Genomic DNA, 26,093 nt, shown 5'->3' with positions numbered 1-26,093 from the left:
TGGTTGAAATGCGTCAGATTTCCTGGCTGGTGGGGTGTGGGCAGTAAGCTCAAGGCTTCTGAGGAGCACATCTTGACATTCATGTGATGCCTAGCATACGTACCCATTTTTCTCCCCAAGAACCATGGCATAGGATTATGGCACTTTTGTGTTTTGCGATCCCGTGTGGTCTGTTAACAAGAAGAAAGAAATGCCTGTTGCATGCTTGTCTTCCATTGAATGTTTAAGTGAAATCATATGTTATATTTAAGTTGGATTGTTCCAAGTACTTGGGAAAAGGATAGCAAACTGCAGAAATTCAATAAAGGCAAAATGTTGCTTTCTCCTGCAGGGGTATATTGACACTGGATTTGGGACACTGGGTATGCAGCAAGGACAGCAGCGATCCTTGTGTTTTGTTTTCTTTTTGATTTGTTACTTTTGTTTTCTTCACTTCCCGTTTTCGATGCCAGTGAAGTAAAGGCTGTTTCTTTCCATGCTTTCCACGTGAGGCAAACCTAGATTTATCTTACTCTTTAAAGGGAAGGGGGTTCTTGCCTTATGTCGTATGAATTGTTCATAGGATATACATTTCTGAAAAGTCAAAATGGAAAACTAAATCTAAAAGCACCCATAAGCTGCAGCTTGTTTGTTTTGGCAGCTGTGGAATAAAATGCAATGAATACTAAAAATTACTAGTTTAGCATTTGTATCCTTTACTGGGCACAGCCTGATTGTTATGTCAGAGCTATTTTTTTTTTGGATTGGATCCAGTGCTAGTATAATATCTGAGTTCAAAGATACAGTACATAAAAATGTTTTCTGGATATTGTCTTCCAAATCTGCCAACTTATTTTCTATTGTTTTCAGTTTTATTGGTACAACAATGGAATGATTTGAATTGCATTTGTTTTTTTTCTTCCTGTTGTTTGCATTTTCATTTTAAATTATTTACAACTCTGAGGCTTGGAGATGAGAGCCTAATGAATGCTTTTAAAAATAAAACCTTCTTCTTTAAGGACGTTATGCTTCATGTTTTGAATTTATAAGCCAGGTCTTAATGAACTGTTTCCTAGTTTCTCTCATCTTAGAATCTTAGAATGAGCTGTCCTATTTACAAGTTTTACCTATACAATTCAAAGATAATTCCTGTTTACCTTAAATGAAAAGAACTGTTCTTTCTTGTTAACGAGCTTAAACTGCTAATTAGGGGTAATATGGCAATAAATACTATGTCAAACCTTTTAGCAATGTGAAGATGCAATATTTGGGTTTTGGGCCTTTTCCTGGTGCATTCTATGTAAGAAGACAGTGTGTTGTGTTTTTTTTGATATCTCATATACATATCAGGTTAATAAAAAGTATTTTGGGGAAAAACAGTGGTCTATAGGTTCTTACAGGAAGCAGGTTCACTTCTGTTCTACATTTAGGGCAATATGTTGGTGCCCACATACTATAATGTTGCTATAAGCCTTGTTATTGCAAGGCTTCAGGTAGATGGCAGGCATATGAAAGAACCCTGATGACTTCATGTATATGTGTATGTGGTGTTTTGTTTACAGTTAAGTTATTCTGCTGAAAAAAATAGTAGGACTAGCAGTAGTTGCTTTGTTTTGAGTGTACATTAATGTAATTTAATCAGGAAGGAAAGAAAACCTGGGACTAGAATTTGATGTCATTTACCTGACTATAAATCGGAATATCTCCATTTAGTTTAACAGAATTTTTTCAATTTGTGTCAAAATGATCAAAATCAGAACCTGACACAAGCTATCCATCTCATAATTTGTGTGTACAAAACCAAAGAAATAAAATTGAATTTTTTTTTGAAGTCCAAATCTTACCCCAAAAGACAGAGCTTGGTTTTTGAGCAGAGGTTTTGTAATATAGTGTTACTTGTTGGTAGTGGGAACATTGCAGATATATTTTATGAAGAAACATTTTTTTTTTTTTAGTTGTTTCTGATCAGACTTTAATTGTAAAAGCTACAGACTTGTGAATTTGAGAGCCATTGTAAGTCTAGGTAGCTTGAAAATTCTTGGGAAGTATTTTCTTTGACTTCTTTGTGTGTGCCTCTGATGATGCCTCTGCAGAGGGTTGTGTGCAGGCTTTGTTCCACGTCTGATTTTCTTTGTGTCGCCCAAGGAGTTTGCAAAAGGGATAGCAACCTGAGAAAGGAAGGAGAGGAAGAGACTGAAGAGAAGGGTGATGTAGGTCTGATGTTGGAAGTGTCCCTTGTGCTGCTCTGAAGCAGATGATGAGACATAAGGACCTCCTTCTCTGAAAACTGAGGAATCTTGCTTGGGTACAAGGTTATTAGGTACAGTAGGCAGTTCTTTGGAGAAGACAAGTAAAATCCTGGCAATGCATTTTGCCAGCTCTGTTTGGGTTACTCAGTTTCTGTTTCCAGGTGGAAAACTTTTGCAGGTAAAGGTTGACTTGCAGGGATACCTGCTCTTTTCCTTTGTTAACATCATCCTGATTTTTGACGTAGCTGGTATCAATACAGTGTATTTTGGGGTACTGTGTTGAGTAAACTTTTTTTTTTGTCAGAGAATGGGTACCTTCGTATTTTGGATGCAAAGGGCAATTACCCTATTGGGGTAGATTTCTGAGGAGGTGGCCTACAGGCAGAGGTAATACATTACACCAACTACTATAAATGGAGAAGTAGGCAAGCTTTCAGGCACACAAGCATGTCTTCAAATTAAATATTTTTTAAATGAAACCCAAGTTAATCTCTGAGGTTTATACTTAAATGTTGTATGGAGTTTAAGGAGTGTGTCTTTTCATGAGGTCAAATGATATTTTATTTGTACATTTGTTATAAGTACTCAAAGTTTATTAGACTATTAATTACAGAGTTTTGGATTACACCTAATCTAACTGACAGTGCTGAGAAAATTGGTTGGTGTCACTGCTGCCATGGCTTCATTTTGATTTTATTTTTTAATTATTTTTCATCCTTGTAAGTTATGTTTCTAAGCCCAATGGCATCTGTTTTGAGAGAGGATAAATACTTCACGTAATATTTACATTTTGTTTGAATAAACCACCTAGAAAGTGCAGAGAAAAAGAATGGTGTATTCCCTAAAATAAAATTGCAGTAGGAATTTTGCTTTGTTAAAGATGTTCATAGTGCTGGAATTGTCTAAACCATCAGAATTGCCAAGCATAAATAATTACATAATTTCACACTTTCCAGTGAAGTCAGACCCTGATGAAGAAGTTGACAGCCTGAGAGAGTCTGCTCTTTGACAGTGATGTCTGTATTCTCTAAATTTGTAGAGATTGCTGCTAGGAAAACAAGACTGAGCTTTAAACCTTGTACTTTGAATGAGAACCCTTATTGACAAATGGAGAATATTCTTTTTCTTAAAAAATTTTCCATACTTTAAATGCACAGATACTTCAGCTTTTCTGCTTTCAGCTAGAGTAGATTTTGCTGATACCAGGTCTTCTCGCTGTCTTGGTCCTCACTGTCTTTCAGTATGTTTGATATTCATATTTCTTTTTTATTCCTTCTTCCTTGCTGTGCTTTTTTTCTTCCTTTTCTTAAACAAATAGATAAGATGGTAATACGAACTCTAATAGGAAAACGGCATTGTTTAACTCAGTTGGGGTACTACTAATCCAGTCACCAAATGTAACCATAACACAGCATGGATTTTAATTATTAAATATAATGGAAACTTTGCATTTTAAATCTAGAGTTATAAACCACTTGTTTGAAAATGCACAGTTCAGCACTATGATTTTAGCTTGTAGTGAATTACGGGGCAGTATTCTTTGATCAGTTATTACAAGTTGAAGATTAGTAGCATTCAGTGTTTGTGTTAATTTTGAGAATACATATAGGAGTCACTACAGGTCAAACTGAAGCTCAGTCCTGTATATTTTTAATGATTTAGTCAGCTGGCTGGATAAAGCAACGTAAAAATGTATAGATAATAGAGTCATGTCAGTCATGCCAAATAAGGGTAATTTAAAGTGTTGCCCTGAGAGGTTGTTGAGGCCCCATCCCTGGAGGTGTTCAAGGCCAGGCTGGACGTGGCCTTGGGCAACCTGGTCTAGTGGGAGGTGTCCCTGCCTATGGCAGGGGGGTTGGAACTCGATGATCTTCAAGGTCCTTTCCAACCTAAACCATTCCATGATTCTATGAAAGGAACATTTTCAAGGCTAGTAGTCCCCCAAATTCCAGTAATTTGTAAAATATGTTTTATTATTAAATGCAATAATTATTAGGTTTTTCTTTTAGATACTTATTTGTTTGAACAGTTCTAAAAAGTGCTCCTAATGCACTTTTGATGTCTTTCCACTGAGGAATAGCTGAATGGTAGAACAACTAGTATGTGTTCGTTTATGTTTGGTCAATACCTATTTTTGTAATGAGTACATTTTTCCCATAAGTAAATATTGTGAATTTCTAATAGAAAATCTTAGTGTCTATGCACTTTTTAACATAAAAAATAAAAATAATCTTAGAGTGAATGTGGATTTTACTGAATTGTCATGAAAACTTACTGATCCCTGCATGAGACATGGATGCTCGAAGCTCTGCTCCGTTTTCAGAAGTGGGGGACATCACGTTATTATTGAGCAGCTCCAGGAGGTTTGGAGGTGGGGACTTTGCTTTGGTGCCTGCTTCAGGACGCTGGGACAGCTGGCATGCCGTACGTGCAAGAATAAGGCTCTCCAGATACATGAGAGGTAGACAGTGTGGTAGTAGCTTAGCAGAGCCAATGTTTGCTTCCTTTTGCCCAGGTTGCTACGCCCAACAACTCCCCTTTTCTGGGTTCAGGACTTGTGCTCGCTGTCTTTCTCCTCTAGCTGAGGAGGCTGTCCCTGTGCACGGAGCAGGAGCTGTTTTTTTTTTTCTGCTCTCTTTGTGTTGTATGTGAGATACCAGCACCTAACTCAGGACTCCAGATCTCACTTTCTGTTCCAGACATTTGAACGCTTAGCATTGAGCAGTTCAGTAGTGCCTGACATCTCTGGTGGATACAGGTTTAAGTAATTTTGCACTGTTGAATATTTGGATTCGAGTGCAGATTTTTGTTCCATAGGCCCAACCAAACACTTAGAGCGTCCTTGTCACCTGATTCAGCCTTCCCTTTTCCTTCATCTTTTTCCTTTTGGTGATCTGGCATAAACGCCATAAACGGGTAACTGATTTTACAGTTGCAGCCTTTGCTGTTGAGTCTGGTTGTTTTAAGGGTACGTTTGTCACAGAGCACCAACTTTCTTATTTTTTCTCTTGCTCCTCACTATTCATCTCTATTACAAATCAAATTATGATATCAAAGTAGTTATCATATCAATGTTTACTAGATCCTTAAAATTCTCACTTTGTAGTTCTTTTTGCTCATGTATCTTTTGAGTGTGTGGCAAGAGGGTGTGTAGCTAATATCTTTCTACCACATTTTTTTTTTTGTTGTTTATACGCATTTTGGAAATATCCTCTGCTGTCTGTGTGTGCCAGATTAATTTAGTTCAGCAAGGGATCTTCACGTGAAGGCTATTTTTTTAACTGTGACCATCTCCAAACTCAAATCACTGTAGAGAACCAATGAATTTGTAAACATTACTCATTTGTATTGTTCTGGGGATGGGTTGCAAACTATGTATGCCCTAGTGGACTGTAGTTAGAGAGTCGCTAAGAAAGCGGCTTTTCTAATGGATAAAGTTAGTTACAGACTAAATAAAGGCTACATTTGAACCCATGGCCTTGTTTTCCTCTAAAGGAAGGAGCGCAGCATCACCTGGGGCAGCCGTGAGCGTCTCTGGACTTCGGGTGTTTGCCAGCTTCCCTTGCGCCCCTGAGACAGTGACTGTGGGCAGCTCCCTGGCATAGTTGGCCGCTGCTCCTGCCAGATTGGCCAACATAGCAGCTGCATTGAGAGAACCAAAGGAGGGCATTGCTCCCTTGCTACTTTTTTTCTATTCCTTTCAGACCATAAAATGGAGACTCTGAAAATTAAGGTACCTTTTGCTTTCGTGCTTTTTGTTGTGCTCTAGGGTAAAGCTGAAAATAAGATGTTGGTAGCAGGAAATAGCCTAGGTTGTAGCCTACACCTTAAGGTCATAGGTTGCTTGTCTCTTATTGCCTTATTTCATGCTCTATTTTGGAACCTACCTTCTTATGTATTGTTTTCCATGCTGTATTAAATAATGTCCTTTTTATACCCTTTAATCCCTTGGCTTCCACGAACTTCTGATGTTTTTTGGCTGCCTTTATCTTTCTGTTACAGTTTTTATTGCACTATACATTGTCCAATCTCTAGTTCCTGAATTCTCAAGTCTTACGTCTTTTAACTAGAAGTCCTTTTTTACATGCTATTTTTTCTGGTTTTCATTTTTAAGATGTGCTGGTTTGTTTTGTCTTGTCTTTTCTCCGTCGCAGATGATTTTCATGCTTCTTGCTGTTCTCACTCATTTTCAGTGTGTCCAGTTCCCAGTTGTACAGATGACTCGGGAGACAGCAGTAGGATGGGGAGGTTTTCCTCCCCAGTCTGCCAGCCTGGAGGTCAGTGCCTGGCGTCCATCTGGCCAGGGGCTGTGGTGCAGCCAGCTATACCATCTCCTGCCGGTTCCTTGGGGTAGAAGATGGGTCTGAATTACAGTAGATAGCCCTTATTTTGCTGATATAAGTTGCTAAGCATTAAAGGTTTTAGTCTGATGGCTTTTCTCCTTCTCTTCTCTCACATCATTTCTTGCCTTCCTTTTGGACCAGATTTTTTTTTTCTTTTAATTTGTAAAAGGAAAAGTATACCAACTCTTAAGTATGAAGTGAATTTTTACGGCTGAGTTATAAATTCCAAAAACTAGGGGGTTTATAATGGAAACGCTTAGAGGGGAGAGGGGAGGGCACGGTATAATACATATGTAACCTTTTTTCCCTCTCTTTAGTGAATAGACCGTTTAAACTAAATTAAGTAAAGGATATAAATTCTGTTGTTTCAGTTTTTAATATTTCATGACTGATTTTATAGATAAAAATTACATTTAACAATAAATATGAAGAAGAATTTATACATCCTGTTCTAGTTTGATATGGAACAGCAAATCCCATTTCTCTGTAGCTGTAAAGAAAATTCATTATAATGTCTTTGGTTGTAAGAGATGGCTTCATTGTGATTAGTTACACTGATAATAAAACAACCTTTTTACAAATGGCACAAGATACATGAGATCTCATGTGTCTGCCTTTTAATAGCATTGAATTTGTGCATTTGCTACCTTTATTCTGTAGTCCTTTTTTTCATTTATAATTGGGCACTTTTAAAATCTACAAGTTATTAAAAATAGTCTAATATGACTTATTTTTTCTTTTGAAGCATGCTGGAGGAGTTATTAATGCAGTTAAGCATTCTTAATTGTTGCGTTCTCAAAATAAAAAGCCCCTAATTTTAATTACAAAAATGTGGTTTTGTGTCATTTTGTTCAATTCAGAATAACGAGTTTTGGGGATAAAATAATGAAATCTGGATATCTGACATTACTTTCTGAATCTTTTTAAGCACCTAAAGCAATATCATGACTTTCAAATGCCCTATTCCCACTGACTTCACTTGGATTTAGATGTGTATATGTATTTGAGTCATTTAAATAGAGGTAGTGGCATTAGGATGTCTATTAAGCAGTTGAGAGTCCAATTGTACGCATTTGGGGGGTGGGGGATTTTGTGAGGAATTCATAGCTGTTAAAGGGGTATTTATTTTTTCTGTTGTACATTATAGAAATGATATGGGATATTAGATTCTGGAAGAATGGTGCATATACGACAAAATATTTCAAATTGTAAAATGGAATTACATGGCTACTGTTGGAAGTGGATTCCTTTGTTGCTTTACATGAAAAGCAAAAGAATTCGGTGTTTCAGAATCAGGAAGGCTGCAGAGCTGACAAAACAGAAGTTGCATTTAATTATAAAATATTAATGGAATTTACGGGAAAGTGGAAATCTGAATCATAGTGCTTGGAAAAAATAGGATGTAATGCATGAGTCTTCTGGAAAATACAAGATGAAACAGCACACTTAACATTAGGTTTCACTGTAGAAGATATAAACCAACATTTTTGCTCCTATTGTCTGTAAACTTTAATTTCAGAGTGTTGTCTCTTTTCCATTGATGATTACAGCTAGGAAAAAAAAGTTCTGTAGCGCTTGTTAAAAGAGTTTACCCAGGAAAATGACTATTGATGACTGAAACACAGGACTAAATATCCTTCTTATGACCTGAGAGAAAAACGGGCTGCGCCAGCACCCTTTGCAGTAGGAAGCATCCCATTTGTCCTGCAGTCCGCTTTCCATACCCACATTGCTCCATCAGGGGAATGGGCTTGGGTCTGCGATTCAGGCTGCTCGGTCAGCTGAGAGCGCGGCGCTGAAACGCTGCTCTGTCTGCTGTAGGGAAAACTGACTTTGTGTCCCAGCTACGCTCTGCCATGATAAATCATATGCAGGTCGCCCGTAAGGGTGAGCCTGTGGTCCCTCAGATCCTGGGGGCGTTTGAGCTGAGCGATAGCCCACTTAGTAATATGTCAATTTTTTTCTCCCAGGAAAGCGTTGGAGCAGGTGTAATTTCTTACTCTAGCTTGGTCTCCGGGTACTTGCTGGTGGTTGCTACAGAGTATGTTTTCTGTGTTCATTAAAACCTATCGATCTCAGGAAAGTTTGTGGGATTGATTTTAACTCAGTGCTTTTCAGGGAATTAGTAGTATTTTTAGCAATAACACTCTCCTAACGCGTTCCCGAGAGAGAGTGATGTATCGAGGAAATACAGAGGCCACATGCACAACTTATATCCCTGACCTGACTCCCGAGGTCCCCTTGCCCGGGAAGTCCATGGTCCTTCTGCTCCTGGCAGAGCACTGGAACAGGCTGCCCGGAGAGGTTGTGGAGTCTCCCACTCTGGAGACATTCCAAACCCGCCTGGATGCCGTCCTGTGCAACTTGCTGTAGGTGACCCTGCTCTGGCGGGGGCGTTGGACTAGATGATCTCCAGAGGTTCCTTCCAACCCTAACCATTCTGTGATACTGTGATTCTGTGACCTCCTGCGATACCAGGAGCTGTGTCCGGGAAGGGTTGGGTGGCATGCTGTGCTCCCTGCCCAGGAGGGATTTGGGGAGCAGGAGGCAGCAGATGGAACCACCAAGTTGACCAGCACATGTCTTCCTACTCTGCAGAGAAGGAGGGCTGTGGCGCCGCCCTGACCACGCCAGCCACCAGCCAGGTTAGCAGTGGCTGTGCGTGGCCGCTGGGCTCCAGGGAGAGGAGGAGACTCCCCTCACCTTGGGCGCCATCGCTGATATTTCCCAGGGAGCTGTGAGATAGCGTGGGTGCCTATTGGAAGTTTGAAGCTGTGATAAACTGAAGGAAATGCACTGTAGTCTCGTGTAGCTGGTACATGGTGTGCTTCAAAATAATGAGAAGATTTTGCACACTGGATACCCAAGTAACAGAAAACTAGTAAGCAATGTGCAGTTCTTAGGTATTACTGAATGAAGCTGCATAATTTTTGTAGGTATTAGGGAAGGGGTCAGGACTGCAGCGCAACTGTTCTTGATGTCGCACTGCATGCATCATTCCTGCAGGAGAAATGAAATTTTTAATTGCCAGGTGAGTCCTTCTTTGGGGGTGCACTTGAACACACATGCCTCACATCAAGCCTATGAGGGATCCTGCTGACACTGTGCACGTGCTTAGGCACATTGATTTAGGTAGGCACCAGACTTGTTGCACTGAAACAAATAGACATGGGGGGAAGTGGGTACTGTTGATAAACTGTGGCATTTGAAACCTTCATGGTAGTTGTTTCCAAAGTGTCAGTACTGTGAATGCTTTGGACAAGGCGTAAATGGGGATTTTATAGATGACGGTGGTGTTAGCCAGGGGTTGTCCTTTCTCCTCCTCAATTCCTTCCCTCCTCCAATTCTAGCTGGCTGGGACCTGTCCTTGGGAGATGTGGTTTTACTGTATGGGCTGTGGTCCAAGACAGATGCTGCTGGGGCATCCCCTGGTCCTTCTCTGCTGGGTATACAGAGCCCTTTGCTACAGCACTGCCTCCTCTCTCATTCACCTCCACTCTCCATCTGCTGATCAAGAGTGCGTTTTGCCGAGGAGAAGTAGGAGCCTGCTCGGTGTTCAGCCTCTCTTCTGTCATCTGCTGGAGTGAAGGCACCTTTTGTAGCTACATGGCTTAGATCTGGTGAAGGGCTTGAGGGATGAGGAAGGAAAGAGGCTCCATGTTGTGCCATAATAGCTCTTGACTGGTACCACAGGCACCACAGAAGTCATGAATAATTTTTGTATATCATCTCATATTGCCAGTGCTTGGACTCACGATGTCATTGTCACACCTGTACACCTCCCATCGCTGTCTTGTAATAGCTTCCTTCCATCTTGACATGGACAGTGATGGAAATTAGAATAAAATTCAGTGGTAACCCCCTGAACTGTTCAGAGTGCAGAATTATGTAGCTTTAAAAGGTGCTCAGTGACTTCAGCTGAAGCATAGGTTTGTTCACCTGAAAGTAAATAACAGTTATTGTGGAGGAAACCAAGCTTTGCACAGCTATGCATGGTTTAAGTTTTAGTGATGATTGTCTAAGGTTATCAAGGAAAAATATCCCCCTATATGTTGAGGAGGAGATGGCAGTGCTATTGTGATTGCTTGCACGTATTGTAAGAAACCATTAAGGAGAAAAGGTGTGATTTGATGCACAGCTTTTCCCCTCCGTGTTAAGGGATTATTCCGTCTGTAGCCGAGAACTGTGTACAGCTATCACCTTTTTATACTAATTTCTAATGATGGATATTAATTTCTTTTTGTTAGAGATTCAATGATACAAGGAAGTGAAGGCTGCTGCTTAAGCTTTGCTGAAGTATGCTGGAGGACTAACGTGTTGTGGCAAGGATTTGGGGCAGCATCTGTAGTGCAGAGACCTTCCAAGTGCACCCCGGTGCCAGGCAGCCCCCTGCTTCCACCGTGCTTCTCCCCCATCGTCCTCTGCCTTATTTAGGAAACCGAGCTGGAAAATAAACACTGAAAAGGAATTCTGGGTTTCATACGTTGTATAGGATTGAGCTGAAATACTTCCAGTGTGCTCATGTCTATTTTATTGTGCAGAAAACCAGGTTTTGTCTTTATATAATAAGCTAATAGTTCAGATTGTTGAGTATGTCTATGTGCGTTAATACCAATAATAAAATATGTACAGATATGTAAACATAAATGTTCCAATGAGTATGTATTCTAAATGAGAATAATACCAGCTGTCATTTCTGTAGATATGCTTGCCAAAGAAACGTGTAACACATTTCTGTTTGATCTGCTTTTCTCAGATGAAATGCAATTACCGCCTTGTGTGCAGTGGCCACCAGGTGTCATCAGAATGCTTTTATTTTTATTAATTTCGCCTTTTCTTTAGAAGCCTATGTACACTTCGTATTCTTCTCTGGAAACTTTGTTAACCTACCACACAAATAATCCTAACTCCTTATGTTACCTATTCAGCCAAAAACTCATGCAGCTCTTTCCAGCTAAGCTACTTGAATAAGCTGCTGACAGGAGGAAAACAAGATGCGCAATAACACCGAAAAGTGTGTGCATATATACACAAATTATTACATGCGTTCTTTGCCCCAGTCGCTCAGAAAATGGAGATAGATGCAGTAAGCTAAACCATGTGGGCCTGCTTTACCTTAGTAGAATGTCATTAAAGAGCCACAGGCAGGGCAATTAAAATGATTACTCAGAAAATACTACTATTTAAAGCATATTGAATTTCCCTTTTCGTCTTCTTCCATCCTTCCTTGTTTTTATGCCTTTTCTACAGTTTTGGTGTCCTAACTTCACATTAAATGTGGTTTGGTTTTGTTTATTTATTTAGCCCTGGATATTTGGCATGCTTGCATTAATTGTGGCTAAAACACACCCAAACTATTATCAGCCTGCCTTTAATTTAAAATGGTTCTTTTTTTATCTTCAGTGAGCTATTGCTCAGTGAATAGCTGTGTAATAAATAACTGAAAAAATGGTCAATATCTTATTTTTAATTTTTTTTTTGTTATATAAAAAAATGAAGAGAACATTTCAGTGCAAAAAAAAAAAGCATTTTTTTTTCCTCCTTTTTCCTACTTCCTTGCAGTTTTTTCTGGTTCCTACTTCCCTTCTGGACATTGGTTCAACTTACTGAAAAAAAAAAAAAGTGTTCTGGGCTGTCAGCTGGTGGAGAGCTGGCCATTTCTGTTGGCTTTTTCACCTGTGCTGCTGCTGCTACCTCCTCAAGCCTGCTCATGCTGTGTTAGTAGACAAAGGTGTGCCAGGCTGGGATGATGGAGGCTTCTTGTTGCTTTTTGTGTAATACAGTAGTATAAAACAAGGGGCCAACAAAACCATCTCTTTCTTCTTTTTTTTTTTTTTTTTGTCTTTTAGGTTTAGTTTTGAGTAAAAGTTGGTGAAAATTTAGTAAATATTGGCAAATATTAAACACCAGAATAGCAGTCTAGGAAATTCATACTTCTTATGTTTTAAAGGAGAACAGAGTCTGGGCTTTTAGGACCAGGTTTCTAGGGTAAAAGTTCCAAGAGCCAGTTTCCAAGTAACAGCAATTTCACCTTAGTGTTATCTTTTGCTGCCAAAGTGCAGGAAAAAGTTAAGACTTTCAACATTTGTTTTCAGCTGTCAGTGTGAGGTGGTGCCTGTGCACTTCCTCTGATGAATTCCAGTGTGGTCCACTGTATGTAAGAGGGTCCTACAGCCTATGGTAGAAAAGAGATTCAAATTGCATTTACTTTTTGCTTTTCTCAAGTTTTAATTGGTGAAATTGGTGAGAATTGCATCTTGCATGAAACCATGTCATTCTGAGAGTTCCTACAAACCGCGGGACTCATTACTGTATGTGAAAAATGAACATTTTTTTCCTGCAAGTTTCCTTTGTGGTCCTGATAAACTCTCTAAAGTGTTTTGAGAATACTTAAACAGTGGTTTTGATCCGTAAGTATCACAGTGATATATGAATATGATCTTTCTTGGATCCTGAGAAGTTTCTGTTGTGTGTTTTTATTGCTATTGTTATATAGAATCATAGAATCATAGAATGGTTTAGAGTTGGAAAGGACCTTGAAGATCATCGAGTTCCAACCCCCCTGCCATGGGCAGGGACACCTCCCACTAGACCAGGTTGCCCAAGGCCACGTCCAGCCTGGCCTTGAACACCTCCAGGGATGGGGCCTCAACAACCTCTCTGGGCAACCTCTTCCAGTGCCTTACCAACCTCAAAGTGAAAAATTTCTTCCTAATGTTTAATCTGAACCAGTCCTCTTCCAGTTTAAAGCCATTCCCCCTTGTCCTTTCACTACATGCCCTAGTAAAAAGTCCTTCCCCAGGTCTCCTGTAGGCTCCCTTTAGGTGCTGGAAGACTCACTCTGGAAATAGCCAAAATTCTTTGAATTTACAATTCAAAATATACAAACCTTTTTAAATATTCAAAAATAAAAAAAATCTGGTAGTTATTCAACACTTTTTAGGATGTGCAGGTGCATTTCCTTTTATTCTCTGTCCTGGACATCCTTATTGATTCTGACAGCCCTTAAGATAACTCTATATCCATGTCTTTCTTTTTTGATTCCCTCTTCAAGGCTGATTTAATCGGTGATCATTGCTGTATTTAGCAGCATTTGGCTGTTTCTGGAGTGAGTGGATGATGGACTAGGGGGGCTTCCCTTTTTCTCTTCATATTTTTTTTTTTTGGTGTGAATTACAGTATATATTCTTCATGTCAGGAATTCATAAGAACTTCCTTTATGTTGGCAATTTCTGCCCGCCCGCCCCCCCTCCCTCCCCCCCCCGAATGACTTGCAGTGGTTTGGAAGTAGAAACAAGAAGGATGTGAGTTGTAATGCAGCGTGCATTTCCCCATGATGCCGTTACAGTTCTTCCTGATGCCTGCAAGAAAATGAAGTTAATGGGTGCGGATAACTTGCCGCTTTCAGTGATGCTCAAGTGATGACTATCAGTGGGCTTTTTATTTTGTTACTTCAACTATTGTAGATACATCTGTGTGGAAGTTTCAAAGTCTTTAGTCTTTGAAGGCTGTAGCTTTTTTGGAAGTCTCCTGCGGAGGTTCTGGTGCCCTACGAAAATGACTGGCTTTACATGAAGAATAGGCTCACAGTGCAAAGCTCGAAGTTTCATCATTCTTGAACTGCAAAGGAAAATGCATTTTGTAACGATTAACATCAAATAGTCCTCAAAATAAAGGTGATCTTTGTTCCATTTGAAACAACAATGATATTGTCTTCTGTATTCCATTATTAAGGAGACTATTCTCTTGGATTAATCTCTCTGAAGGAAGTGAGGTAACTTTGTAAGGCCATAAGACAGACCTCTGATTTGATTTAGGAAGGATGTTATGCCCTTGAAAATGAGAAGATGTTTATTTGACACAAAGGTCATATGTTAAGATGAGTTGTATACATTCAGTTTTGTGCAGGCTATTTAAGGAGCTCATTAAAATGATTTTGCTTCATTGTATCCATGATTTCATTGAAAGAATTAATTGTCTGAAAAAGGGGAATTTTTACTGGAAAAAAAAAAAAAGAAACTCTTGTTTTCCATATGTCACATCCTTTGCAAACACTGCAGATTGGATATTAAATACTTGGAGATGATAATACACTAAGAAGTGCTTTGGGAATTCTAATGCCAGGATTAGCATAAAAATTAAAAAACAAAGTAGAATTTAGTACTTGTAAATATAGTTTCTTTGGGTTCTTCTGTACACGTCCATACCCCTTCCCTTAAAGATCTGGCATAGGACCAAAACGAGAAGTAAATAAAAATGTATTGAGCATCAAGTTAAGGAACTGTGCTGTTCATTACAGGTTTATGGATCATCACTAAATTGCTTGTCCTTCTGATCTCAATTTAAGATTACTACTTTCTAAACTTAATTTGAGGATTAGGGCAATGCAAGTCTTGCAGTGAAAATCTTAACTGCATTGTCTCCACCTTTTCGCATAGAGGAATTATTTACTATTTTTTGGAACAGAGGACAAAAAAATAGAGAAAACGTTCAACCAAAATGTTCTCTATTTCCATCAAAGAAAAGATCTTCTGTCCACAGATGACATGCTTTTGTATAGAACCGTAGCAGATACAATATCAATATACAAAAAGGCATTGTAGGAAGAATGCAAAAATCTGTGTTGTTATCTGGTAAAAAATGGCAATGGCAGCTCAAGAACGGGTATTTTTCTTATTTTTTTTATATTAATTTTCTTTATAGGTAGTGAGATGGTGCTGAATTGTGACTGTGTCTTTTAAATTAGATTATATATTGAAACAAATGATTCTGACCATTTGGAAATCCCAATGCATGAAAGAGGGGAATCTTTAGCTATATTGGTTTCTGTGACGTAGCCAAAGTATTGTGTTATGCACTTGAAATTTAAAAACGAGTGTGTTTCCTCATATGTTTTGCAAAGATTTGGATATTTGGCCTATGCAGATGTAGCATATGCAGCATAAACATTTTGCTTTTGAAGATCTTGAAAACATGTTTCACTTCTTTTGGATACTTGGAAAATTATTGAAGAAAAGCACTATGTTAAAGACGTAGCTAATATTTCCAGTAGCATTACTGAACTTAGCTTTTTCTGTGCACAAATAGTGAGGCCACAACAGGTTTCTTTCCAAAACTTAGGAACAGCAGTGTGCTGCAAAGAACCTTAAAATGCGTTAGGTAATGTATGACTGTCTCCAAGCAGAAGAATTTGTTAACCTGAAGCTAATGTGGCAAATTAATTTTTGGTCATATCCTTTAAGAATCTGTTCAGCTATGCTTGATTTATATGAACATTAACAAAAGATTTATGTTACAAAAAGTCAACCCACTTTTGAGTTAGAACAGCTTCATTTCCAACATCAAATATGATGTTAAGAGAGAGAGCTGTTTGACAGAACCGGGTTTTAAACCAAGGAAATACTGGAGATTTGACTGCTGTCTGCTTAGCTTGGGATTGATCCTGAGCTCTGGTGGTCTGCTGTGTTTTACCTGGTGATACCATTGGTGCCATCTCTGATCCTATATAAATCCTTTCTGTTTTTTTATGCAATACATTAAGTGGTTGCGTATTATTGCACTTCAGGTATCTGTTACTTGTGAAAATGGAGCTAGAATCTTTAAAAGGTGAAAGTAGAAGGAAAAGCACAAGAGCTTGCATCTTGCATTGTTTTTCGTCTTGTTGGTCCATGAAAAAGGTAGTTCAAGAGTTGTTCCTCCCTAATTTTACTGCTATGGGAATGTTCCTGCATTACATTGATATCAAAAGGCTTATTCAGTCACACTAATGAGCAGGAGTTAGACTTAAGCATGTGCTTAAGTTGCCATGGCTGCAGAGGGTTACTTGTTACATCTAGAATGTGTTTTTGGTTACCAGTTAATTTAATCAAATCCCAGATGCTGATTCTTTGCTCCTGATGGTGATCCCTGTGCCAGCCTAAGGTTTGATACAAGATTAATTTTCCAAAAAGAAACCCATTTAACCTTATGTATCATGTGGTCATTGGGAATGTACCAGCTCGGAGCGCTGCTGATGCCTTCTTGGATGCATTAGTTCCTGTATTAACACCCACTCTAGGCTAGCCCTTAATTAGTGTGGCTTTGATGAGAGCGGAGGTGAATTGGCTTATGCAGGCTGAGGATTAGGACCACCGAGATTTGTGATCCGTTTGTTGCTTTGCCATTGTCCTCCTGTCCTGTGGCAAATCTGAGAAGGGGCTTTCAAGAGAGACGCTTACAGTAGAGGAAGAAGGACCATAGGCTGCTTATGCCTGGAAGAGGCTTATGGTATGCTGAATACATTCCTCAAGAAGTAATAGTCCTTTGTGCAATAAATCCATGTAGGAAGCTGAGAAGAGGTCAGCCCACAGCTCCGTTTGGGTCTGGTACACTACTCCTCCATCAAGAAAGCTGAGGCATATGCTGCTGAAATTGTGTTAGAGACACAGCTGTGTTATCTGACATGGTTCAGTGTTGTGGTCTGGATCTTGGCTGAGATGTGGAGAACTCACCACAACTCAGCAAATCGCTGACTATGGTCTCAGGAAAAAGTAGTGACAATAGCCATTATTGTCCACCACGGATGCATTCCTGTCCTAAAGGTAACGTTGAAAGAACTAAAAGAAATTCAAGGCAATTTAATCCCTTAGATTAATTAACATAAGGGTAATTTTAGAGACACAACAGCAAACACCTCATAGTTGTTTTCTTTTATAGAGAATTCTTTCTGGATTATGCTTTCATGCAGGTGGAAACTGTGCCATGTAGTGATACTTAGATGCCTTTTATATGGAGATAGGATGGAGGAAAGTCTGTCTCTGGGACGGGTGTGCAGGGGGAGATTATTTTCATGAATACTCAGGTGGTGGGGTAGAGATGAAACTGGTAAAGGTGTATCATTCATTGTTGCTACACCTAACTTGTGCTGCGCAGCCCAGGAGCTATTGCCTTGATAATAGTTGTTATGAGTTGTGGGGATAGACGTGAGGCTGTTGACTTCATTAGGAGTACTGCCTGTAAATGAAGTGGAGTGCATCCCTGGTCTGCAGGCTAGAAGTTTGTCGTGAAGTGAAAGCAGAGATAACTGTCTCTGTTTACTCTTGACTTGGAGAACTGGAGGTATTAGGCAAGAAGGCTGGGGTGTAAGGCTTTGTGGTTTTGTATTACATATGTGACTATTTTAATTTCATACTGAAATTATTGGCAGCACCTATGAGATTTGTGTTTTGCATTTTTCACTTATCTAGCAACTAGTTTGTAGTTGTGACTACAAACAGTTTACAAAGATAAAATAAGGGAAATACATTTTTTTTAAATTTTCCTAAGCACTTGAAAAAAATCCTTAACTGATACAATACAGTTGTGTTCAAGACAAGGATGGACACCAGAACTGGGATTGCAGTCTGGTGTTTTTGGTAGAGTGCAGAGCAGGATGAACTTCTATTGGAAAGTTAGTGTAGAAATGCCTAGAAGTGAGGTTAAGCCTGCAGCTACTGTATGCAAATAATCAGCCATCTTTTTTGCGGTCTGGGGGTGGCTAGATGAGATGGGCTGAATCTGCGCTGGTGTGACAGAAATGGCATGTTCTGAGACCGCTGATACCTGCCTGTGACAGCTGGGAAGCATCCGCCTCTGGTGATCACTGTATCTCTGGCTGAAAGTGGCTTGCAATTTCTGTCAGAGGTTGAACTGGGTGGGACAGCCCTTTGAGGTTTAAATGAAATAATAGCATGGCTTTAAATGGGCATGAAGCATATCAGAAGAGAGTATGGTGTGGAGCCGCCAATCCCCTCCTTATTAATGTACCTTGAATGTATGAATTTTTGTCAATGGAGAAACCCCTAATTATCCTGATACAACTTTTGATAGTGGAAATTTCCAATGTAGGTATTAGCTCACTGCTGGACAGGTTCTGTCATAAATCAGATGTTCTGAGAGGAAAGTATCCTATAAAGAAGATGGAGAATTGGTTTGAGATTGCAAATTGTCTTGTACAGCAAAGAAAAAACTGCAGGTCTTCCCCAGGTCATGCAAGGGAAGAGTGGTCAGGTCTCAGTGGTGGGCTGGGAACCTGCTGTGGGGGTACAGTGAGGCAAAGGACCCATGGCTGGTGCGTGCAAGCAGTTAAGGATGGACTTGTGGCACTCATCACTGAAGTAATTCCTTGATATTTCCCAAGTTATATAAATAAACCTGTACTGCAGTGAAATAACGTAATTTTCATCTGATTTTTTTTTTTTTTCTGGATCCCAATCAGTGTTCATAAACCTTTTCAGGGTAAGCTTGCACTTCGAAGGCTTTATCCTCCTGTGCTTTTAATTGCTGTAGCATTTTTGAACACACTGACAATATGCTGACTTACACCAGCTGAGAATATAGACCTGATTGTTTTACTTCTGACTAATTGTGATAGTTTCTGTCACGGTTTAGTGAACAAAGAAAAATGATAGTGTGTAAGAATCAGAAAACCCCAATTAGAGAAGCAATATCTGGATCCTCCAAAGGGCTGTTGTGATCTAGAGGTAGGTATTTTCTTGTTATTTAGGTATAGCTAAGCTCAGTATAAATTTGGTCAGTACTTTAGCTCAATGAGAGACCTACAGTTGAAAAACTGTTCCATGTATACAACTACTGTGCACTCAATTCCTTATAGGCCTTCCACAAATTATTATTAAGCAGAAAAGCATTTTTTTTTTTACTTTCACAGGTAGTAAGTCCAACTGATTTGAGTATATTTCTCCTGTTTAATACTTTTTTACTTTTTCCTCAAAAATAAGTGGTTTGTTTTTTTTTTTTTTTTTTTAGCACATACTTGAATAGTTTTTGTACCCTGCATTGTCTGTATCAACATTGCAATTACTTAATCTTGTCAGGAAGTACTTACAATTGTGGTCATGGCCTCATTCAATGGGTAACTGAACAAAAAACTGGATACTTGGATCTGCAGCAAATTGATGTTTAAATCATAGTGTAAAGCACATAGATAAACATTTAGTATTTAATCATCTGTTAAAATGAAATGCATTTTCAATTCTCAATAGCTTCATATCAAAATGAAAAGGTAATAAATGTCAAAATTTGATTTCCCACCCCCATACCTCTTAGAAACTGTGTTGGTAGCATCAGTTTTCTAGTGGTGACGTCTTTTTGGGAGCAGCAAGGTCACACTGGGCAGTTGAGCAAAAGCTTTTGGTAACTGGATTTGGACGGTTAGAGTTTGTGCTGGGGTTCAAAGGTGCTGCCCTTCTCTGCACTGCTATTTCATGACTTTTTTTTTTTTCTTTCTTCCCCCATCCCTAATTGCGAAATGAAGCTTTAGAGGATATTTTAGGAATGATGGGGAACTATACTTGGCACATATTCTTTTAGAACATGGCTCTATTTGTGTTTTCCCTCTTTCTCTTTAGCAGGTAATCCAAGCAGAGGAAGGAAAGAAAGATTTGTACTTACGATGTTTAACATTTATATTGGCTTTGTTTTTCTTGTTGTTGCAGTCATGGTCATTTCCTCCTTGGAGTTTTTAAATTTGGCAACCTGGATTTCTAGTTCAGGAAAAGTTGAACATCCCATGGCTGGTTCCCTGAAAGCTGTTACTGCTTCGTGTCCAAAAAATGCTTCCGGAAAGTAAGGTTAGGCTTGTCTGCCCAAGTTTATGCATGTAGCAAATTACTCGATTACACAAAAACTGTAGAAGCTAGTGCTTACTCATACAGTGCTTATCACAGTGAGAGCTCAGTAACCAAGTGCCTAGAAGGTGGTTCGATTTTTAGATGCCATAACTTTAGACACCATGCTGAAAATGTAGCCTTGTGCCTTTCATTGTGTCTGTCTTCCTGCCATGAATTTAATTTGCTATATTTCTTTTTTTTTTACTTGAATCTTTTAACTTTTGGTTGTGCATAAAAGACTAATAATAACTCTTTTGCTTTATAGGTACTAAGTCAAATGATCTACAATTGATAATATCAATGTTAAGAATGGATGGGGAGGAAAATAAGAAGAGAGATGATGTTGATGGGATTTTACAAACTGAATTGACAGAAGAATCCCGGAGAAATACGTCAGGAGAAAATGCTGGATGTGACTCTTCGTCTCAGCAGAAAACAAGGCTTATATCAGATGAAGTGTTCGGGGACCTTGAAAAGAAAAGAAAAGAGAACGGCACAAACAAAAGGGCACTGTCAGCATCACCAAACCTGGATGTTGTTGAAGCAGACAAACCTGAAAATGTCTCCAGAAAAAGAAAGAGGAGTTCTTTGGAAGACATGAAAGATAGTGAAGGGAAATTGCACGAAGTCCTAGCTGGAGAAGCAGGTAGTATAGAAACTGGAGCTGTAAAGAAGGAAGTTGCCGCCTCTTGTCTTGGTGATGTCATATTTAATTCAAATTTCCCAGGCCTACATTGTGATTTCAAATGTGCTGATGGTGCCATATTGAAAAATCACAAGGAAAATAAACGTTCAGAAGAGTTGCCAGCTGCTGTCCCTGATAAGTTATCTTCTTCAGAAGAAATCAGTGTTGACTATACAGTTGGAAACATAGACAAAGATCTTAAAGGCAAAATGAGTGATCAGTGTTTACCTTCCTGCTCTGATATGGAAAAACATAAACAAGAAAACCCCTCTAAACAATCCAAAGAGCAAACATACCCTCACTATAGCTGCACAGCTGAATGTAGTTCAACATTACATACACATGTTAAGCAAGATCATGAGAAATCCAAGATATTTTGTTGTGAACTTTGTGGTTTTCAGAGTGCTGAGGAAAAACTCCTAAATTCTCATTTCCTTGGCAAGACGCACCTTCGACGCCAAAATCTTGCTGCACGGGGAGGATTTGTACAGATATTGACAAAAAAGTCCTTTAAAAACCAACAATCTACTGCAATCAAAGAGAGGAATGCCAGAGCAAAACTTGGGACCAGTAAATTAAAGGCAAGAACTGCTGATGCAAAAGAATTAAGTGTTTGCAGTGCACCGAAAGTCTCAAAAGTAAGCTTGACTAAAAAAAATGATGGCACTGAACTTGTTGAGATGATACCACCTTCAAATGTTCCCGCTGAAAAAACAGATGAAACATTGCTTTCTTCTGGTGTAGAACGAAATTATGAAGTCTGTACTGAAAAACTAGAAATACCAGGGCCCTCAGAAAATGTCTTGCAGAAAACAGAACTCCCTCCAGCTACTAAAAAGCTAGTTAGCCGTTTAAACATAACAAGGAGATTTGATAGACAGGAACATAAAAGAAACATTGTCTTGCTAAGGTCTCCATTTGGACAGAGTAGGTCTTTTAGATTAAAAAGGCAGGTTAAAAGAAGGTACCATTTGTTGGGCAGTAGTAAGAGAGGCAAGTCTGAAACTCAGAGAGTACACATGAAGTATATCTCCAGCACACAGCTTAAACCGCGTCATTCAAGCCCTATGTCACATACAGAATTAGAAACAGATGCTCAAAGTAATAGTAATACTACTTCAGAAATTCAAGATCTTACTGCGGATAAACCAAATATGCTTTCTGCCAGCATTACAGATACTAAAGATCCTGATGTTAAACTTACTGCTGATCACGGTGTTCTTCATACTTGTGTTGACTGTGGTCATGTTTTACAGAACAGAAAAAGTTTGGAAATTCATGTTGCAAAGCTTCATACAAAAAGGATCCAGTTTCATTGTCAGATGTGTAGTTATTCCTCTGGAGTCAGGGAAGATGTGAAGCAACACTGTCAGGACAGTAAACACCAGATGGGTGGTTGTAGCTTTAATTGTCAACTCTGTTCATTTACCAGCTTGAATGTGGTCAGCCTTCGAAGCCATATGAGTGAAGTGCACAATATGTCCCATAGTTGTCCAACTTGCATTCTTTTTTTTCAAATGGAAGAAGAGCTGATAAATCATCAAAAAAATGAGAAACATGATGGTTCCTCATTTCAGCAAGCTACTCCCCTGAGTAACAGTGATCGGACCTTGCAAGTGGTAACTTATGCTGACGCAGTATCAAACAACAGCCAAAATCCTGCAAAGGAGATGGAAGTATCAAGGAAAGCAAAACCTCCAGACTCTTCCTTCATAAATCATAGAAATGAACTAAAGCATTCTGGTCTGAATAAAACCCAATTTCAATGTAAAAAGTGTTTTTATAAAACAAGATCTTCCACGGTTCTTACAAGGCACATAAAACTCCGACATGCACAGGAGTATCACTTCCTTTGCAAAGCATGTAATCTCTACTCACTGAGTAAGGAAGGAATGGAGAAGCATATCAAAAGAAGCAAGCACCTCGAAAATGCCAGGAAAAACAACATTGGACTACGTTTTGAAGAATGTATTGAAAAGGTTTGTGTCGGTGTTGGTGGTATTAAAACAGTGGTGGATGCTTCCATTTCTGGGAGTGGGAATACAGAGTTAGATAAAGAAAGGATACATGTTTCATCCTCGTCTGTGGAAAACATATCAAGTAATAAGGAATTCGTTCCACTTGATCGAAGGATTGGTGAAAATGAATTGGTTTTAGCTAATGCACCCAAAAGAGGGAAACCTAAAGGCACTATTTCTAGGACATGTACCCATTGTGGTCTTTTGGCCTCCAGCGTTACAAATTTGACTGTTCACATCAGACGAAAGCACAGTCATCAGTACAGCTATTTGTGTAAGGTTTGCAATTATTACACTGTAACCAAAGGAGATATGGAACGCCATTGTGCAACCAAAAAACACAAAAGTCGTGTTGAAATAGAAGGACGTGGAAAACAGAACTCGGAGATCATCGTTAGCCCTGAAGGAGGTAATTTTGAAGCCGTGAGCAAGAAGGTTAACAGCCCCATGAATGCCTTGTATGAACATGTTGAGGATGGTGGCCAGTCATCAGATTTGGAAAATTCTGTCTTAGACAATCAGGAAGTTGAGCAAGGAGATGCTGAGCTAGAAGTTGTAAATGCCAGTAGGCTGCCAGATTTGGAGCATACTAGCAATCCATTAAATATAAACCAGCGAATATTTCTGGAACCAGCTAGGGTTACTCAATATGGTGACCCATGCTTCCAGAGAAGAGCAACGGGCGCAAACGACAACAAGTGCATACACTGCAGCTTCACTGCTCATTCTTCTTCTTCTTTAGAGCTGCATGTGAAGCGAAAACATACAAAACAATTTGAATACTTCTGCATGGCTTGTGACTACTATGCTGTTACTCGCAGAGAGATGATTAGGCATGCAACAACAGAGAAACATAAAATTAGAAGAGAATCTTATGTTTATTCTACTTCTGGGGAGGAAGCAAACACAGCAAGTGTCACTAAAGACGGCACTGCTTTGTCTCAAGAGGAGCGCCATCACAGTGCAGGAGAATTGAAAACCGTTTTAGGTGAAACAAAATGTGCCAATGACACAGCAGAAGGTGATCACATGAGTAAAAGCTTAACTGAGTGTACTGTCTTAGATGAAAATGCGTCTCCAGCAATGCCGAAAGGTGACAGTTCCCAAAACGCAGTGGAAGGTGAACTTGAAGAGGAGTCTAAAAATGGAGGAGAAAACCTTTTTTGTGAAGGATTCCAGCAAACTCCTCAGAAAGATAAAGTTGTTAAACTTGACAAGGAAGTATCCCTTAAAGAAACGGGTACTTGTGAGTTGCAGAAAAATAGGCATAGTCAGGAGCTGCACAGCTCAGGTGGTGATTGCACTGCAGAAAATCAAAATACATCAAGCAGCACAAACTTGAATTCAGGAAAAGGTGAGGAAAGCCTTGAAGCAAACAGAGAAAACCCTGAAGTAGAGTGTAGAAACACAGACGTTCTCAAAAACATATCACCGAAAAAAAATAACCCACTTATGCTAACTCTTCCAGGAACAAGTAGTGCAGTAGAGCAATCCAATTTTGCTGGAAACGTTGGAGAAATGGTACAAAATATAGATAGTTTAGAGGGTGACAGAAGTTTCAAAGAGGATCCTACTGGGGAGGAGGAAGAAGCCCTTATGGAAGCACAACATGAAGCAGAAGTAACTATAAATAACAGTGTTTGGGAGGCAGATGGCTCAACAGCTGAGGGCATGCAAGAAAGTAGTAATGAGGCTTTAGGAACAGTTATCAGTGCTGATGATAAAGGAAAGGCAATGCAAAATCTTGGCAAGTTTGATTCTTCTATAGTGAGGTTAAAAAGCCGTCAAGATGGGGAGGCCACTGACCATTCTGCTGAAGGACAGATGTCAGGTGGAGTGAAAGCCAGTGAGCTCACAGGGAAAGGAGACCCTTCAAGTGGTGGGAAAAAGAAGAAGCCAGAAGGAATTTCCCTTGGGGAATCGACACGTATTCGCTGCGATGACTGTGGTTTTCTAGCAGATGGTTTGAGCGGACTAAATGTTCACATAGCCATGAAACATCCTTCAAAAGAAAAACATTTTCATTGTTTACTCTGTGGAAAATCATTTTACACAGAGAGCAATCTTCACCAGCACTTGGCCAGTGCCGGGCACATGCGAAACGAGCAGGCAAGCGTGGAGGAGCTGCCCGAAGGAGGCGCTACCTTTAAGTGTGTCAAGTGCACGGAGCCCTTCGATTCAGAGCAGAGCTTGTTTCTCCACATCAAAGAGCAGCACGAAGAGCTGTTGCGGGAAGTGAATAAGTACATTGTGGAAGACACCGAGCAAATAAACAGGGAGAGGGAAGAGAACCAAGGCAACGTCTGCAAGTACTGTGGGAAGATGTGTAGAAGTAGCAATTCCATGGCCTTCCTAGCTCACATCCGTACCCATACAGGTATGGAAACGCTCTTTGCAAGTGGTCGCATTCAAACAGAGTGAATTATACCATTGGTCTTTTTCTGCTTGTTAATCTCTTTAGCATTTCTTATGAACCGGCATTCATATCGCCTGATGAGCCCCCGATGAAATTCAAAATTACCTAGAGGGGTATGAAAATACAGTGATCAAAGGGCAGAAAATGTAAGAACATTTTAAGCGCAGTCACCCTTCTGCCTTTTTGTTTCCTATGGAGAGATTTCCTTTCCTTTAATCTAAATTGTAACTATTAATTGGTTCTTAAATTTATATAATGGAGCAGTGGTAGTTTGAGAGAACAATTAGCTGTTCTTTCTAACTTCCTCTTCCTCGCAGTTGTTTAATATCCAAATTGTTTCTTTCATTTCAGTTCAGTTACACTTCCAGCATTGCATAATGCTTCAGGATAGACATTTGATATTACATCATTCCTAAATAAATACCAATAAGAAGCAGCAAGAGGCTTTGTAGAAATAAATTATGGGAATTGGAATCGGTCAGCCTTTTTGGAAGGTAGTGTGTAATGCTGATGTGATGCACAGGGATGTAGCATCTGATTTAGTTTCTGTGCTGATCACACTTCCAATTCATTTTTATGTTTAATTTTAAGTGGAAAATTTAAAAACATTTTTGTAGAAAAATGCATAAGCTGCAGTTCTAAATTTATGTAAAAATTCACTGCGATGTTTCTATAAACCTGCCATACATTCTTTATTTTAAATAGACACCTTTTCTAAATCACTGAGCTCTGCTTAGACAAGTGGTGTCTCCATGGT

The 26,093-nt window shown here is 39.4% G+C and overlaps 1 protein-coding gene across 1 annotated transcript in view; it reads left to right on the top strand.

The window, feature by feature from the left end:
• The window catches only part of ZNF407 (zinc finger protein 407), a 343,458-nt gene that overhangs the window by 5,894 nt on the left and 311,471 nt on the right, over positions 1 to 26,093 (top strand). The window contains exon 2 of the mRNA XM_082499666.1: positions 20,483 to 25,297. Coding sequence (XP_082355792.1) covers positions 20,518 to 25,297 — 4,780 coding nt within the window. The 5' untranslated portion in view covers positions 20,483 to 20,517. The remainder of the gene's footprint in view (positions 1 to 20,482; positions 25,298 to 26,093) is intronic.

Source organism: Vanellus vanellus (genome assembly GCF_965231255.1).
Source record: "Vanellus vanellus genome assembly, chromosome: 2".
Classification (NCBI taxonomy): Eukaryota; Metazoa; Chordata; class Aves; order Charadriiformes; family Charadriidae; genus Vanellus; species Vanellus vanellus.
The sequence above is the reverse complement of the archived record's forward strand: the minus strand, read 5'-3'. Positions and strand labels throughout refer to the sequence as shown.